General features: G+C 43.2%; 2 protein-coding genes across 3 annotated transcripts; one reads left to right on the top strand and one right to left on the bottom strand.

Annotated features, from left to right (window-relative positions):
* Window positions 1-2,864: 2,864 nt before the first annotated feature.
* Window positions 2,865-8,784, top strand: kcnv2a (potassium channel, subfamily V, member 2a; the record flags this gene model as incomplete). Its single annotated transcript, XM_079234917.1, has 9 exons — window positions 2,865-3,002; window positions 3,803-3,940; window positions 4,915-5,093; window positions 5,188-5,359; window positions 6,681-6,872; window positions 7,042-7,296; window positions 7,386-7,502; window positions 7,722-7,847; window positions 8,506-8,784. The coding sequence occupies 9 exons, from the start codon at window positions 2,865-2,867 to the stop codon at window positions 8,782-8,784; spliced, it is 1,596 nt and encodes a 531-aa protein (XP_079091043.1).
* A 575-nt stretch (window positions 8,785-9,359) lies between these two features.
* On the bottom strand, window positions 9,360-17,623 carry pum3 (pumilio RNA-binding family member 3; the record flags this gene model as incomplete). Of its 2 annotated transcripts, XM_079235583.1 has the most annotated exons (18): window positions 9,360-10,418; window positions 10,795-10,885; window positions 11,246-11,333; window positions 11,450-11,672; window positions 12,106-12,248; window positions 12,354-12,434; window positions 12,557-12,610; window positions 13,029-13,127; window positions 13,319-13,397; window positions 13,871-13,974; window positions 14,126-14,300; window positions 14,420-14,486; window positions 14,816-14,909; window positions 15,464-15,539; window positions 15,677-15,857; window positions 16,218-16,409; window positions 16,495-16,562; window positions 17,562-17,623. In XM_079235583.1, the coding sequence occupies 17 exons, from the start codon at window positions 16,559-16,561 to the stop codon at window positions 10,289-10,291; spliced, it is 1,944 nt and encodes a 647-aa protein (XP_079091709.1). In that variant the 3' UTR covers window positions 9,360-10,288. The 2 variants fall into 2 exon arrangements, with proteins under 2 accessions (XP_079091709.1, XP_079091708.1); XM_079235582.1 differs by lacking the exon at window positions 17,562-17,623 and having other exon boundaries at window positions 16,495-16,573.
* Window positions 17,624-17,873: the final 250 nt, after the last annotated feature.

The raw sequence follows: 17,873 nt of genomic DNA, 5'->3' as shown, positions 1-17,873 counted from the left end.
ATGTGAATACTACAATGAATTACGTGTCGATAACTGTTTTCACTCGATACATCAAGTGTTAAGGTTTATTGGTTTTGTCCTTTGTTATCTTTGGGACACCGCTGCCTGTCTTTTTTCCCCCCCCGTCCTCTCAAAGGATTCCGACGCCGTCTTTTCACTACAGTTGAGAGAAACGTGTGAATTTCCAGTTTGAGCACCTCTTGGTCTGGACTGGGCTTTGTGTGTTCAAACTGAAGTGGGAGACTCGGCACGTTTCTCTGCAAGCGGATCGACTGCTGGACAGGATTTAAAAATGGCTGAACAGTCAGCATCCGGCATGACTCGTGTTAAAGACGGAGCAAGACTTCCCTTTGACCATATTCAGAGTATAGAGGGGTCAAGGGTCAGTGAGAGGTGAGGCGTTCATGGGGAATCTTAAATCAAACTTTATTTTCTTTCTTGCTTCCTCTGATCCAACAGGCTCAGATGTACGATTATTTATGTACGATCAGGATTTGGGCAGTAATATCACGAATTTGTTGTTTTGTATTTGCTTTTTATATTTTGTTTTCCAACAGTACCTCATGGAGTGTATTCTTACAAGCTTTTCAGCCAGTGTTTAACATTATTATTATTATTATTATTATTATTATTATTATTATTAAAGCTGCGTAAGGATCGCCATGGACAGAATTTGTAAACATTGTATATATTTACCCACCTTCCTTCAAAGACATGACCGTCAATCAGGACTCTTCAATGCACTTTGATCAAATGTTCCTCGTGTAAATAAGATTGTATACATTTGACTTTAAATCAATTTTTTGCTATGGTTAGGCATCGTACCGGGGTTAGAGTTCAGATGTATTTAACTAGAGAAAAAGCTGGGGGGGAAAACAACACAACTAAATTTGGTAAAAAAACAAACTATTTTGTATGTTGGTGTGCTGTTGCTGTGAACTTTTTCTAGCCTTGTACAGTGAGGGGATACTATTACAACTTCAAAGCTCTGTATCTGTGAAGAAACTGATTTGAAAATCACTTGAATTAAAACTTAATATACAACGTTGTTCAAAATATGGCGTCCTGTCTTTAATGTCGTGCGTGTGCGTGTGTGTGTGTGTGTGTTACAGGTGTACCCACATGAAGCCAAGTTTTAGGTTTCTTCGAATGAAGAGAAATCTTAATGTTACCGTGATACTTCAACATGTTGCTTACTACTCGAGTAAAACTATTGATTTAAAAAATCCTACTTAAGTCGAAGTTTAAGTATTAAAATGTTGATGGCAAAAATGTGTTGTGGCTGATAAATTATTCTGTTGCACGATTCAATCTTTGAATCTGGTGTGTCTGTGTGTGGCTTTCTCTTTCGGAGGGACCCAACCTAGCCAGCTCTACAGAGTCAACCTATAAATCTGAAGCGTGATGAGATTAGAAAAGTAAAACCTTGGTTTAATTTCTATACCTTCAAATTATACAAACTTTACAAAAGTCTGAAATGTAAACTATCTGAGAAGTTTAGCGGGGAAATGTGTCCTTACTTACAACCCGTCGATATCTGAAACCTGACGAGACTTTATATCTTCCAAACCCAGAGACTAAATGTTACGTTATAAAGTGTTTAATGAGGATGAGTCAAAAGTCGGGAACAATTCAAACACCAAACCAGATGCACCTCAAGGTTCTTTATCCCACTTTAACTGCAGCAGGGTCAATCTCCACCTGCCAGACTGCTTGAGTCTTCACTGGCACAAAACAAATAAAATGCACCCTTGGATTAAGGCAGATGGCAGATGGTTCCCATAATGCATTCCACCCGATTGACTGCATTCAACCACAGCCTGCAGGAACGTGATTGGTTAATACAACTTGGATAACAAACTGAAACAGTCGTGTCCCGTTGCCTGCAAGAAAACCTGATTGCTTTGTCATTTAGAACATGGGTCAGTGACTCACTCGAACGCCTTGAGACTCAAATCCGTATTACAACAAAATAAAATTCACCTAATTAAATTATAAAATGAAGAGCAACTGAGACCTTTGTGCACCTGTTAAGTCAAACAGGAGAAAACAATTGTACAAAAGTGCTTCCGTACGACAAAAACCAGAGTACAAATGTCATATCTCAATGAGTCAACAGCTGCAAAAGGTAACTGGTGACGAGGACCAGGAGCAGCTGCACCAGCTGTTGTGTTCACCAAGTGGAGATTTAATTATTATGGGTCGCATCACACAAGCTCGTTCTTGCCTATGGTTTATCACCCACCATGAGGTACTTTACATTTTGCTGATAATATACATTTGAAATAACGGCTTTCAGAATACTTCATTAATAAAACAAAGTCCTGTAAAATGTCCTGTGAATTAATTTCTTTTGATAGTCATCCTTAACTGGATTATCTTGACAAATGTATAATACATAGTATGGCTGTAGCATCTTGTTATAGTTCCTTCATTCTGCCACTTCGTTGCAATTTAATGTGACAAATCATTTAACAAAAAACTATATCAGTTTGACATTGACTTCCTCTATACCGTCCAACCGGGATAACCACATTTGTAAAGTTCTGAGTAAGTAGGAGGAGAGCGGGAGATCAAGAGATGGATATAAGAGGATAAGCTGCTGCAGCCTCTCAGTCAGCTGATTGGAGGACGAGAGTCATTTTCTACTTTATTACTGTGTGTGTGTGTGTCAGCTGTACGCATGTTAACATGATTTCTCTCTATATAAGTGTGAAAACGTTTCCCATCCTTTCATGAATGTTTACTCATTTCTCGTCTACTATGGTCTTGTCGATGTGTGTGTGATGAAGGTTTTGTGCACGTCTGAGGCAATGATGTCTCTGCTAGCAGGTTCATTTGAGTTTTAGATCCAGGAGCAAACCATGTTGACCCACCTCAGAGCCCGAAGCAAGAGTGTGTTCTCCAGCTACAAGCCCGGCGGGCCGACTCAATCTGTCCAGGAAGCAGACGACTATCTGGACTTCATCAACACCTTTGTGAAGCCATGGAACTCCATGCAGGTCAGACTCTGAATTTATTCACCAGGGGGACGCCAATCTGATTACAGTCACATTGTGGGGACAAAATGCACGTCCTCATAACGTAAATTATTACGTTTAAAAGTGAAGACTTGGTTTATAGTTAGTTTGAGGGAAGGGTTAGGCTGCTTAGCGTTTATGGTTATGTTTGGGTAAGTCTGCAGAGAATTAATGGAAGTCGATGTATTATCCCTAAAAGTCCTGAAAACAAGACTGTGTTTTTTTCTTTTCATTGATCTTTTTGTGCTTTCTCAAAGCAACATTTTCAAAATGCAAGGTTATGTTATTGTAGATCCAAAAACTGTTCCAAGATCAAACATATTTTTTTTACTGCCCATTATTGATTAATGTTCCAAAGCCAAAACAAAGCCAGAGTAAAGCAGCAAATTAACATATTAGAGAAGCCGTGAGAACTTTTAACTTTTTGTGCTTCATAAAAGATTTGTATGAATAAAATAATAAAATTGATTTAGTGACACACCGTAGCCATAAAAGAAAAAGAGAATGCCTGCAGGTAGCGTACCGTCGTTGATCACAGATATCGTATTTGAATTTATTTTAAAATATTTGTTTGTTGATCATTTCTTTCTTCTTCGTTTGGCTTTCTCATATTCTTTCATTATTTTATATCGCATGAGTCCCACTTAACTATGTGTATGCATGTTTTAATCTTTATCACAGTTTTTCAGTTGTATCCTGCTTAATTTGATACCTTTGTTTTAGATTGTATGCAAGCTTGAAATGCTGAATTCATCACCAAAGTTGTTGTGTTGTCTGCGAAGGATCTGGGCAGAGACATCTACGATGTTTACGCCGAGTATGAAAACGAGGAGGAGGAGGATCGACTCCCGGTGTCTCCCTCCAGCCTGCTGCGCTCTCCGACCAAACACTTCACTCTCAATATCAACGTTGGAGGAACGGTAACTTCCCTCTATTCTCTACAGACATACTACTCGGCTGGAAACGTCGAAAGCCAGACTGATCTTTTTATTTGTAACTCGCAAACTAGCTCATTCGCAACAAACAGGCTGCACACTCTCCACCAGGGGGAGCTGTACAGGTGTACAGCCACCTGTAGGAAAGTAGACTAGCGGCACCTGGGGATGCTGCCTCCTACAGGCAAAGAAAGACATAGCTCCCCTTTAACTTGAACTAGTGTGCCACCTGCTGGAAATGCGTGGTACAGCTGCAGTTTTTTCTTTTTTTTCTTTTTTATCGCTACCCCTTTAAATTGATCAAGCAAAAATATCAAACCAGTTCCTGGTTCCAGCCTCTCAAAGGTGACGATTTGCAACTTTTCTCAGTTCTCAGTGCCGTTGTAAATGCAGGGGGATTTGACAAAACAAGCTACACAGGTGTAATCTGCAGCTTTTATATTACATGTGTGCTTCTTCACCCTCAACAACTATTCAGGGTTCTTAAGGTCATGGAATTTTAAAATGTTATTTCTAGATCTGGAAAAGTCCTTGAAAAAAATGAAATCCCAAATGTTTTGGAAAAGTCATGGAAATTTGTTATGTTCATGTCGTTCATTTACGCTGAGTTTGAAATAATTAATATGCTTTTAAAAGACGCTCAAAATATAAGCAGATATGCGCTCCATCTATAAATGTTTATTCTTGTAATCAAACTATTGTCTCTCATTCATTTGTCATTTAAGGTATACTGTATGCTTTGGAATTCTCACTATTAGTTTAAATACTACATTTTCCCACTTTTTTATGTAAACAGAGATTTAAAAAAATTAAAAAGTCATGGAAATCCATTGGTCAAAATGTGTATGAACACTACCTATTATAAACGCCTCTTTGTCCAATAGTTCAAATGATCCTCTTACTTTGCCATTATGAATATATTTTCAACCTATATTATCTTACTTTATCCTCTCCTCCAGGTGTACTCCTTGCCCTACAGGTTAGCAGCCAGGTATCCGAAGACACGGATCGGCCAGTTGGCCACGTACACGGACCACAGCAGGAAGTTGGACCTGTGTGACGACTACATCGTCCAGAGCCATGAGTTCTTCTTTGACCGGGACCCCAAAATCTTCCAATACATCTTCAACTTCTACAGGTAAAAATAAAATGCGCAGTAGGATGAAAGAGGAATGGGATTTTCCGACTCCTTGGAATAAATCTGCACCTCCTGTCTCTGTCCTCCTCGTCAGAACTGGAGTGTTGTGCATTAAAGACGAGCTGTGTCCGCGCAATTTCCTGGAGGAGATAAACTACTGGGGAGTCAGAATCAAAAACAGCCAACGCTGCTGCCGTATCTCCTTCGAAGAGAGGCAGGACGAGCTGAACGACCAACTGAAGATACAGAGACAGCTGATAGCAGAGGTGGGTGATAGAAGCACGTGGCCAACCCGTAACTCTGGAGACCTGCCGAAGACGAAGCCAGGGTCCAGATCTCTGGATTATTGTTGACGCGTCCACGCGTTTGGCAGAGAAAACCTCAAGTGATGTTCTGGTAAATGGCCCGGTGCCCCAGTTGGAGAAATAACCCAGATAATCTGATTTTTTTGCTCTCCGCGAAGGATAAATAAAAAATAAACGCAGCTCATATTGCTGGTGATGTCATAATGTCGTGAAATGTGCTACAGAATTTCATGGTCCCCTGCGGGTGTACAGCAATGAGATTGGCGATTTACTTTTTAATCCGGCGACGTCAACATGCTCATGATCTAATACCTGAAAGCTATAAGGACCTTCCCATCAGTCACAGCTGTACTTTGTGTTTAATGCTAGTTAGCATTATGCTTGCATCATAACGCGCTCAACTAAAATGGCAAAAAACGGTAAACAATGTTAGCATTTTAGGTTTGCATTTTAGTTTTCGTCTCGGAGGTGAGAATACATTTTGCATTATGTTTCTCACTTCTCTTTAGTGTTATCCATCAATACATATAGTTTGGGTTCTATTCTTTTGAGAGGCATGTCTACACCCAAAAACAAGGTAGGGTAGTACAATGGGTTGTACAAATTAATTTGTACTACCCATTAAAAAAAATCCTAGTGACTATGGATATTCTGCAGGACACGCTGGAGGCAGTGTTCAGTGGAACTGAACAGTTCCTATGAACTATAGAATGATTTTTTTTTTGCGCACTTCTTATTACCCCTCTAGACCCCAAAACTACTGCAAATAAAAATGCCAAGAAGTCATCCCTTTTCCAGCTTCAGTGGTTCAGCAGTTGATGCTTTTCTATTTGCACCTGTGAGATGTTGTTGGTAATCTTCTGGTTGACCTAAATTATAAATCACCGCTCTGCTCTGCCGTCTTAACAGATGGAGAGAGGAGAATAAGCTTTTTCTTGGCACAGATTTAGACAGATGTTTCCATCGGAGAGGTCCCACTCTGATGCAGTTTTGTCATACCAGTTTCTTCCCCGCTGTGATCTCTCAACATTCAGTTCTCTCTTCTCCACGTTTAGTTAGATTTTCTTTGTCTGTCCTCACTGTTTTTGAAAGAGTGTTTTATCCTTTTTGAAAGTTAATTCTAAAAAGAAAAAATCATTTAATTTCCATGACTGGCCATAGTTGGCAATACAAATGTGTATATATACAGTATATACATTTTTTTAAAGTGGCTATTAATAAAACAACTCTTCTTCTGTTTCAACTCTGTGGATGGGATGCATTTCTGTCCCGCCTCGTCCAGCTGGAGATGGAGGAAAACGAGGTGCTGTTTGATGGCTTGGCCTTCGGGTCGACCCGGAAGAATATTTGGAACCTGATGGAGAAGCCGTTCTCTTCGGTCATCGCCAAGCTGATGGCCGTCGCCTCCTCCATGTTCGTGCTGGTCTCGCTGGTCACCATGACGCTCAACACCGTGGAGGAGATGCAGTACAAGGTGTGTATTCTCCCTTGAGTGTGTCTGAGAGGGGAAGAATATGTACTGAGCACATTAATGAGCAATCAGACAATACTCTTATGCCAGTAGAGCACAGTATTATAAATCATACATATTACCAACAGTCAAAAACAGGGCTCTTTCAATCCTTGTTCGTTTGCTCTTCCAGACTGCGTCGGGCCAGCTCAGCGGCAGATTCTACGGCGAGTACGTGGAGTCCTTCTGCATCACCTTCTTCACCCTGGAGTACCTGCTGCGCCTGGTGTCCACCCCCGACCTCAAGTGTTTTGCACGCAGCGTGCTGAACATCGTCGACCTGGTCGCTATCCTGCCGCACTACCTGCAGCTGGCGCTGGAGGGCTTCGAGGGCGAGGACATGCACCTGCACTCGGGGGACATCGAGGCCGTGTCACGTGTTGGAAAGGTAATAGGAGGGGGAGAGGCGAGGATGAGATGATTTGATTTATTTGTCATCCACGTACATTGGTTCTTCTCCTGTCGTCTGTTCTCTAGGTGGGTCAGGTTCTGAGGATCATGCGTCTGATGCGAATCTTCAGGATCTTGAAGCTGGCTCGTCACTCCACAGGCCTCAGAGCCTTCGGCTTCACACTGAGACAGTGCTACCAGCAGGTCCGACTGTACTTGTTTTTTCGTTTTCTTATACTTGGGTTCAAGTGATGAAGAAAGTGTTGCATACTCCGTTCAAAATGCCAGAGAATCTGAGTGGAAACGGCTGTGGCCTGTATGGATGGATACTGATGAAGCTCAGACTTCCACGCCTCAGTCATGAGCGAAACCATGACGTTGACGTTCAGGAAAATGCTAAATAATGTGTTTGTCTGCGTGCAGGTGGGCTGTTTGCTGCTCTTCATCGGCATGGGCATCTTCATGTTTTCAGCCATGGTGTACACCGTGGAGCGAGAGGTCTACAACACCAACTTCACCTCCATGCCGAACGCGTGGTGGTGGGCCGCTGTGAGTCCACAAACATAAACATGCACACACGTTCAAGCAGCCTGCCAACCATCCTGCACCGTTACTTTCAGTGAGTTCCATCACCTTCAGCTAGTGAGTAAAACAAAACACATCAGAGAAGTGGCAGCATTGGCGAAATGCTTTTCCTGAGCACCTGAGGAAGGAGTTGCCGTAAAAGTCGGGTTACAAGCCGCTACTACCTTCGGTCAGTGTCCCCGTTAGCTCCCTGCTGTAGCCAGCTAGCGCTCCTGCTAGCGCTCCGCTAGCTCCCCGACAACCACTGAAGGTAATGGGACCAGCCCCGGCTCGAAACTTGACACGGGCAGTAGCAGCAACTAGCCAGCAGCTGCTAGCTAACGCTGCTGCTAGCTTGCTACAGCGGGGACACCCACCGGAGGTAGAAGCGGCTTGTAACCAGACTTTTAAATTTAGACCGCCTTGGGCCACCCTGTTGCAGGTCCAGACCTTTTCTCAATGGTTGATGAATATCTGCCCTTTATGAGACCCGTTTCGTCCGGGTGGATTAGAAGAGATGTGACTGGTGGTACTTTGAGATCACAATTAAAAAGGAGAAATGAGCGTGTCCTCAACATCTTATTGTGCCTTCATATTAAGTATTTTCTGGTTCTCCCTGTCTGAGTCTCCTTTGTCCTTTCAGGTGAGTATTTCCACGGTGGGCTACGGCGACATGTTCCCCGAGACCAACTTGGGCCGCATCTTCGCCTTCGCCTGCATCTCCTTCGGCGTCATCCTCAACGGCATGCCCATCTCCATCCTGTACAACAAGTTCTCGGACTATTACACCAAGCTCAAGTCCCACGAGTACACCGCCATCACCAAGGCCCGCGGGAAGGTGCGCTTCGCCAGGAGGGCGGCGAAGAGGCTGGCCGAGTGCTGCGAGGACGTCCCGCAGCCGAGGACGTCCCGCCTGCGGTGATGGTGGTAGATTATTAAAGTCTCTGCCGAGATGTGACAGGGATGTGGAAATAACCTGTGGCATTCTGAAGAGGCCATTTTAACATCCAGACCCCGTGGCGGCAGGAGTCACGGCGGTTTGAACCAACAACCTGCTGAGGAATCTGTAATTGTCTGGACCAGTGAAGACAATTTAAAATGTCAGCCCACGGTCCATACTATTATTCCTCTGGGGACATTGATAATGTATCCTTTCATACATCCATCCTTCATACCCGTTTATTCTCGTTAAGCCTATCCCAGCAAGCACTGGGAGAGGTAGGGAATGAACCTCTGAAACGGTGGAGTGTGGAGCAGATAAGAAAATGTCTTTAATTTCTTACTTTATTTGCCAAAATGCTTTATGCTAATGCTCATTGTTTTTAATCTATATATTGTACCTCTACGCTAAAGGGGTCTGTTGCGCCATCATCACCGGCCGTTCCTCTGTCCATGTTCAATAGTCTTTAAAGCTCACAAGTAATCCAGGATTCAAGAGCGAGCGGCAAGAGGACTGAAATCATAAATTGAAGACCCGACATCTGGACGATGGATATTAAACCCGTTTATTTTTCCCCATACGTCTCTCGCTCTCCAACATTAAAGCTTTGTCTCTTCATCGTGTCGTCATTAAGCTGTGCAGCTCTCTCCCTCCATTTGTGTGCATATGTAAATGTAGTCAGTCATCACTCCTGCAGGAAATGTTAAACACTGCATCCCCAAGCGGGACTGATAATACTCAAGTCAGTGTCATGGGATCTGTAGTTTTTAGCAGCTGTTCTGCACGGTATGTGGTTACGTCCTTGTTGAGAGCTGAAGTCCAGTTTGTAGGACTCAAGTGCAATGGCAGTTCACGCGAGGACACTGACAAATGCTTGTTGATGGAGTTTTCATTTGAGTTCTGACAACAAATATTTTTTTTTTTAGATTTACAATAATCTTTAATTTGCAAACATGTTCTTTTCAGCTGATACAATTGTCACTCAGAAAGCTAAATGAAATGTTAGAATAAAAATCTGAAAATAAAAGATGGCACAAACAGCCGGAGAGTACTGGACAGATAGAAATTGTTCATTAAAAGGGCCAGTTCACTCAAATTACCACAAGAAAAACTTCAGGTTGTATTATTTAGCGATAGTTTTCTTTGTCCAAGCTTTTAATGTGGAAAAAATCGAGTTTGATTGGATTATGTGCACTGTTGCTGCGGCACAAGAGGCATCTGTGCATCTTTTAACCTGTTTTCTCGTAGCATCACCTTGTCCCGATACCACCTTTATTTCATGACTCACAGGTACAATTCTCAACATTTACACACAAATTCACGTCCACTTCTCCACATCAGGGACGGACTTGACAGCGGTGCGTCAGGTTGTAGCCACGCTCGCAGTCTTGTCTGCGTTTTCTGGTAAAAAAAAAAAAAAAAAAAAGCTGCTGCACAGGAAGTGATGCCTTCTCACATCACAAGTCTGTTTTGGAATCAAAAGTCTCTACTTGTTCAGCTTCTCCAGCAGGATTTCAGCTCCTTTATTGTTGCCGGTGCTGCCGAGCTCTTCTTTGATGGACTCCAGCGCCGCCTTCACCTCTGCGGCCACAGACTTGTCGTAGCTGTTCAGGAGGCTGCACACAGAAACGCAGGGAAAGGTCAGCTTAGGGCCAGATATCCAATATATGTTATTAGTTGAATGTAGGAAATAATATGTGATGTTGTAGCTTCGTTGTTTGATTTGGTTGTTTCCCATTGCAAATTAAAGAGTCAGTTCACCCACATATGGTGCTCAATCGGTCTGTTGTTGTGCAGCGCTTAACATTTGTTTATAATTCGCTATATTGTGGTCACTTTGTATCCGACAACATTATGGAAAAGCACTCGAGAGAAATAAAACATTAGCATGGGTACAGAAATGCCAAAAGTGTCCATCTGGGTGAACTGATCCTTGATGGAACACCAGTGTATGATGTAATCAGATTGTCCTGTGTGTATATTCACACTGACCTGCAGAGCACCATGGCTCCTCTGTTGACTTTGGCCCAGGTCTTCAGATTGTCTGTTCCCACCGTGTCCACCAGTATCCTGCCGAACCGCTCTGAGAGAGACAGGAGACACGGTTACTGTTGAACTCATACTTCGCTCTCTTTGTCTTGAACACTACACTGTAGTGTTTCAATGGACTCGAAAGTTGAGGCCCTCTTGTGGTCATTAAATAAAGCTCACACACTCTTACCTGTATGTGTGGCATGGCATACAGGCAACGCTTTTTAATATTATTCCTCGTGTTCGGGATTCTATTTTATGTCACACTGCCAAGAGCAGTAAATAAAGTAATTTTTTGTGAGTTTTTCAGTGACTAAGTCTTTCCAGGTTAATTGTCATAGCATGCTGACACAATCGGATCCAAAACCATGATTATAATGAGCACTAAACTGGCTGGTAGCCGTGCCTTTACCTTCCTTGCCGGCCTCCGCCAGCGTCATATCCTGCTCCATGAGCCATTTCAGCACCAGGTGTCCTGCTGGATGCTCTGCCATGTGAAGCTGCAGCAGAAACAAAAACGCAAGAGTGAAGAACTGCCCCTTGTGCTGGATTACATTAGTTTGAGAGGAAAACCTCCATCCTACCAATAACACACACACACACACACACTCTCTACCTGTCCGTCTATCCCTCCTGGTACCAACTCGTGGTTGGCCAGCTGAGCCACGGCCGTCATGGCGGGCCGCAGGTCCCCGCAGGCCGACGCCAGGATGTCACTAATGGTGACGCTGGACGCCTTGTCCGTCACCATGGTGGCAGCGTTGTCACGGAGATGGTCCAGCAGCGCCGGGGAGACAACCTCCAGCAGCTCCTTCCTCCGAACTGCCATGTCCTTTTTACTGATGGGAGGAACACAGAGCCGATCATTCGCTTGGACCTTGAATACTCTCTGCCAGCTGAGTCATTTCCTTCCCTTCAGGAGGCCGTTTGAGTCAGCTCATTATAAATTAGCGCTTCAGAGGTGCTTTTGTTTTAGATGGCCCTCGGCTTGAGGTGCTCAAAGTGCCGAAAAATTAAAAGCATAACTCATGACCCAGTTACACAACATAGAACTATTTTCTTTCTACCGAACAACATCTGCCAACCGGATCACCACGCAGAAGAGCCGTGCGTCTACACTCGATACCGCCAGCTTAACTACAGTAGCACCACGGCGCTAGCTGGCGCCAAGGTCGGCCGAAGAGAGCGTCAATGTTTACATTATGCTCCGTTACGAGAAATACAAATACATGGCAGTGAACATGGTATGGAATGGAAGATAGAGTCCGTTACCTGTGTGGGTTTCCGTCTCCTCGCTGCAGCACCTTGATGATCTCCGGCAGCAGGTGAGCAGGGTCTCTGGGAGACAGCAGGTACAGCAAAACCTTCTTACCGTATTTATTACCGATGACCTCATCTAGAGACAACAGGATCTCCTGAACAGGTGAGACGAGATTATTATTATCATTTTTGTTACATTAACTTTTCTCACTGACCTGACGGGTCACATCTCAATCATCAGGACTATCGACATGACTTACTGCGAGCACGGCCTGTTTGACAAGCTTGGTGTCGTCCACGCAGTCGAACATGGCCAGAAGAACCAGGTGACCAAACTCTCCCTGTGGACAAATGACTCTTGGTAAATAATCAGCACTTAGTTTCTGATCTTTAAAAAAAGAGCTAACAAAGCATTGAAAGCTCAGTTCTATTATGAATGAAAGGAGGAGCCTTGAGAACTCACCGTGGCAAACTTCACCATGTAGGTCTTCATAGTTTTGATAATGACTTTTCTGTCCTGAAAAATGTAAATTAAAAGATATCACGCCGTTGAAAGGCCAAATCCACTAATTTAAAAATCCTCGCCATCTTTTATGTGGATATCTAATCCGTGCCGATAGTAAATGTTGTCTTTAGAAATTCCTCATTGTGTGCCATGTAGACAGAGAAAGCAGAGTTCGCGTCGCAATCTGTTTTTCTTCCTGCACCCAGCTGCGTTTTTGGGACGTAGTTGGAACTACTGCGTTTTGTGTAAATATTTATTGGAGCTATTGCTTCAATTGACTACATTTACTATCAGCACTGGTTGGACACCCACATGAAGGGTGGCACATTTTTCTGTGTGTGTGTGTGTGTGTGTGTGTGTGTGTGTGTGTGTGTGTGTGTGTGTGTGTGTGTGTGTGTGTGTGTGTGTGTGTGTGTGTGTGTACACATACCTTAGCCGTCCCATGCCAAAAACAGTGCATTGCCACTCGTGCTCCGTCGTGTGTGTGAGCCATGTAGACGACAGACTCTCTGATCGACTCGATCATCTCCTGCTCACATTGGAAAAAATACAACGTGGTAAATACAGTTATTGAAGCTGTAATATTAGTCTTCTTCGTGGGTCTAATTTTGGCTGATTTTTACTGCATTTTGATTTACAGCCTTCATAAAGTATTGCTAGGGAAATAGATTACTAATCAAATATTTACATCATCATGTGAGGTGTCAAAGGGCTTCTTACCGTTTTCGGTTTGTCGGGTGCGAACAGGAAAAAGTCCAGGAAGACTTTGTGGACCAGAGTGTGCTTGATCACTTGTTCTCTGAAATGCAACAGAAAAAGTTGTAGTCGCATGGTTTAAAATTCTACATTGAAGCAAATGGCAATCAATAGAAAATATCAATTATATCATATCAATTCAAATGACAAACTAGAATAGGAAATGGGGGAACGACAGGAAATAAAGTTGCATACATAGTTTCTCATTACATTAAACTTATCCAAGAAATAATAATGAAACTTCAAACTCGCTTTTAAATTTGTTCAAATCTCAAAGCAAATGTTATTACTTCCACCACATAAATATTGTGAATCACATTAGTCAAATCCTCGACTGTGGAAATCCCTCATCTCTTCTATGTCGGTGCTACGTTTACCCGACATGATTTTGCTTTGGACTCTTTTTTTGTCTCTTATTCTTCCGTTTGTCACCCGACACAGAGCTGCGACTGACAGTGGAAAGATTCCCTCCAGAAGTGCCGAGCGTGCGACTTTGCTTTTGTTTTCTCGTCTTACTTCTGAGCCATGGGTGTGAGGGTCTGCTTCATCTCGTCGATGATGTTGTTGAGCTTGTCTGGGTTCGCCTCCGCCACTTTCTCGATGGTGTTGCACACAGACGACTAGACGCACGGGCAGAGATACATCCACATCGGTCAGCCAGCAGCAGATATTACACACACAGTTGATCCAAAACGGTACCATCGACATTGTCAAATACCGTGGTGCGTAATCGGGGAGCGGCCCAACGCTATTTCACGTGTGTGTGTGTACCTTGCAGATGGTGAAGGTGTTCCCGTACAGGCCCTGGGTGAGCATGAGTCTCTGTGCGAGCACGGCTTTGTCGTTGTAGGCGTACTCAATGATGGACGAGGCGGCGGCGTGCCGAAGCATCGTGCGCACATGACCCCTGAATTTTTTCATCACAACTGCCACCAGCTCCTTGTTCCTGTGGAGGAAATAGATACACACGTTGCCTCAATAGCATTGATTTATTTTAACTGGACCAAACATGGGTCTGATTGGAAAGTGGATGTTTGCGCAAGAAATCAATCCGAGCCGACTCACCCATACATCAGCAGTTTCTTCACCACATGTTTGCCGTACTGCGACTTACACAAATCGACGATGTCGTCTGCGGGAGACAACCAAGCACCCGCGGTTAAGATTAGTTAATTAGCTGCTCTAATTGTACGGGGAAAAATATACAGTGTATACAACCAAAACGTCACCATATCGATACAAAGGTATCACAGAGGAAACTAACCACAGCGGGCTGATCCAATGCTTGTTATGAAAAAAGCACAATGACTGCCATCTGCAGGTTGTCAAACTGTGTGTAAAAGTGTTTCCATAATCTAACACAGTTTTAAAACATGGAAATCACAGACATGCAAGCGGACTCAACAACAACAGTACACTTACAAAGGTAGCAGATGAAAAGGCAAAAAACTTGAGACTCACCTTTGATCTCCTCAAACACTTCCAGTCTCTGCTCGTGGCTGCCGAACTGGATGAAACACTGCAGCACTCGCACCGAGTCGTGAGCGAACGCCATCTGGAGGCAGGAGGGCACAGTCAGAGATGATGGCCCAAAAGAAAAGCCAAAACACAAGTTGGGTCATCATTTTCTCCCCATGTACATCAGGGTGTGACTCTGCCTTTGTTTTATGACCCGTCAGACTTTTTTTTTGTGTCTTGTGTTTCCTCATATCTCAGCTATTAACTTGGTGAATCCAATGTTAGAATATAACTGATGAACAAACCCATGAAAATAAAACCTGAGTTGTAATAAACTACAATTATCCTGCCTAAAGTCAAAACACACCCGTTCTCTTGGTACATTTGCAGATTTGTAAGTACCCACGGTTTAAGTGCCCACGGTTGAATGGCATCAATAAAAATGCATCATTATAAAATCTTAAGACAGTCCTGTCCCAGTGGGATCGACAGCTCATTTGTGGCCCTTTAGCGTAAAACATGCTGACCCCAAAAAAAGAAATTGTTCCACTCAAGGGATTCAGTTGCGTTAGTGTGCACTAATTCCTGAGGGAACACACAAAATAGCAACTCTGCAGTAAACGGATGATGAAAGGGCAGAATGAGACTCACCTGTTTGATCTTCCCGCGGACCAGATCGTGAAGCTCCGTCATCAGTTTAATCTTCAACTCGTTGTCGCACTTCTTCCTGTTGACGCATGCACACCACCACCAACATCATCATCAGTGACCAGCCTGCACTTATTGTTTTTTTTGTCATCGCTACATCGTGACACCAGAGAGTTAAAGGTTCACCTCTCACTTTACGTGTGCATTTGTGCATACCTCCTAAGGTCTCCCCACAGTTTTTTGCACTGACAGATGATCTGGAACATGTCCTTCCTCTCCGCGTGCTGTCTGCTATTCTTCAGATCCTTCTTTATCTGCTGCCTGTTCTTCTTGAGCTCATCCTCAGTCTTCTCCTTCGGATCAGACTCGCCTTTCTTTGTCTTCTTGGCCACCGGACCTGCACACGTGCAGACACAGAAATTCCTTAAAATTACTTCATAGTTTAAGTGTAGACACGACTGCTTTGAGCAAAACAGGCGACCAATCACAAGCTAATGTTTGTTGTTTTGATATTTTTAAAGTGGATAGTATTTCAAGCTTTATTGGATATTTACTGTATTATTTCAATTGTTACTAGCAAGCCGTTATATTTAGTGGACTGTCATGTGACATGAAAGCACAAGGGGATCCGTCAGTGATAACGCTAACTGGCCAAAATGTTTAGCAGCAATGAGATGTCTAGGAATGAAATATGCAAACCCACAGTGTAATCTGACCAGGAAGTTAAAAAAAAAACAAGCACATTTCTTTTTCTCACCTTCATCCTCCTCTTCTTCATTTTTGGCTTTAAATGGAGTCGTTCTCTTCTCCATGCCGGCTTTGGAGAAAGATTTGTGTTCTTTCTTGCCGCCAACGCCACCCATCGGCCTGCCCTTTCTCTCTGTGTTGTTGAACGGTTTGTAGGGCTTCTTACCGCCCGGCTTACCGCCAAGTTTGGTCCCCATGGAATCTGGACAGAGAGAGACGTGCCAGTGACAAACCTGGTGGAAAGTGATGGTGTACATCGCTGGTTGATGTAAACTACGACAGCTTACCTTTTCCTTTCAGCGGGAACTTCTTTCCATCTTTCGGAGAATAGTTTTTTTTTGATTTAGCCTCCATGCTAGTGTGCATCGCAGAGGAAGATGGAGACGAGGACAACAGCAGAAAGACAGACATAAGTAATCAGAAGCCTTGGCTCCAAAAAAGCTTTCACTGACAAACATGTTTTCAGGCCTATTTATTTAGAGTCTGAGCAGTATGTCCAGCTAAGAAGAACTCAAACACTATAATACGTTACAAGATCAAGTTTCGCAGTCGTTGGTGCTGTAAGTATCTTACACTTAAATAGTTGGACAAAGCTTGCTGGAGAGTTTGATTGGATTTTGTCTGCATGCCAGAATGAAGGGATGTCGAGTTATAGAAAACCGGACTGTTCCTAGCAAGTAACTGCATAAAATCAATACAAGCACATTAAATATAATCAGTTTGGGCTTCATAAATCACATTACAAATTTATTTTGAAATTAAGGATCATAAAGAAGTTATTTAAGACAATGTAATGCCATACACATGAGTAGGTGGGCAATCACAAAACCAAAATCAGCAGTTATCGTTAAAAGTAACGTTACATACACTCAAATGTGGTATGAAGTCAATGTGCATCTGTTAGTGTCTTCAACGAGACTTCGCAGAGGGAGATTTAAGTCGCAAACCTTTCCAGTTTCCTACAATAAGAGGCACTGTTTAAAAGCCACAGACAACAAGACTTTACCTCTGTCTACTGATCAACGTCATCTTAAATGACCCTGGAATACGGTAACACCCCGAGAAAACTACGGTGCTTACTTAAGCACGTTTTGCTGCCAACTCGGTGACGTTACTTGTCATGCTGTAACGTTAATTTAGATGACATCACGACTTTACCTGGGCAATGTTAGCGTTTAAGAGTTTGGGTACTTTTTTTCCTCCCGGAGCTATAACCTAGCTTCCAGCAAAAATAAACAATGCGTTGGATGTCAACAAATGTCATTACTGTCGATAAAGCCAATCTTTGTTTTTTCCCCGCACCAGTAACACGAACAATAACACAATACACGTAAGTTTTACCGGTGTAACTTACATTTCAGTCGTACACACACACGATGTCCAAGCTCAGTCCCATGCGTTCTGTGACCGGCGCAGTTTACGGCACAAGACGTCCAATCAAACTGAACCTTCGCTGTCGTAAAGCGTAGGTTGTCGTAACCACGTAGGACGCTTTCTGAAACGTCTCAGCGTCAACGCTGAGGTGGAATATTAACCCTTTACGGGTGCGACATGTTTCCGCATTTCCCTACTTTGCCTCTGGTTGTCATTTTTATCAAATCACAAGCAACTCAAAAAGACATCTGCAATGAAACAAACAAACACAAGGTTGATAACTACATTAACC

Source organism: Taurulus bubalis (assembly GCF_910589615.1).
Source record: "Taurulus bubalis genome assembly, chromosome: 19".
NCBI classification, from domain to species: domain Eukaryota; kingdom Metazoa; phylum Chordata; class Actinopteri; order Perciformes; family Cottidae; genus Taurulus; species Taurulus bubalis.
This window is presented reverse-complemented; position numbering and strand designations above follow the sequence as displayed.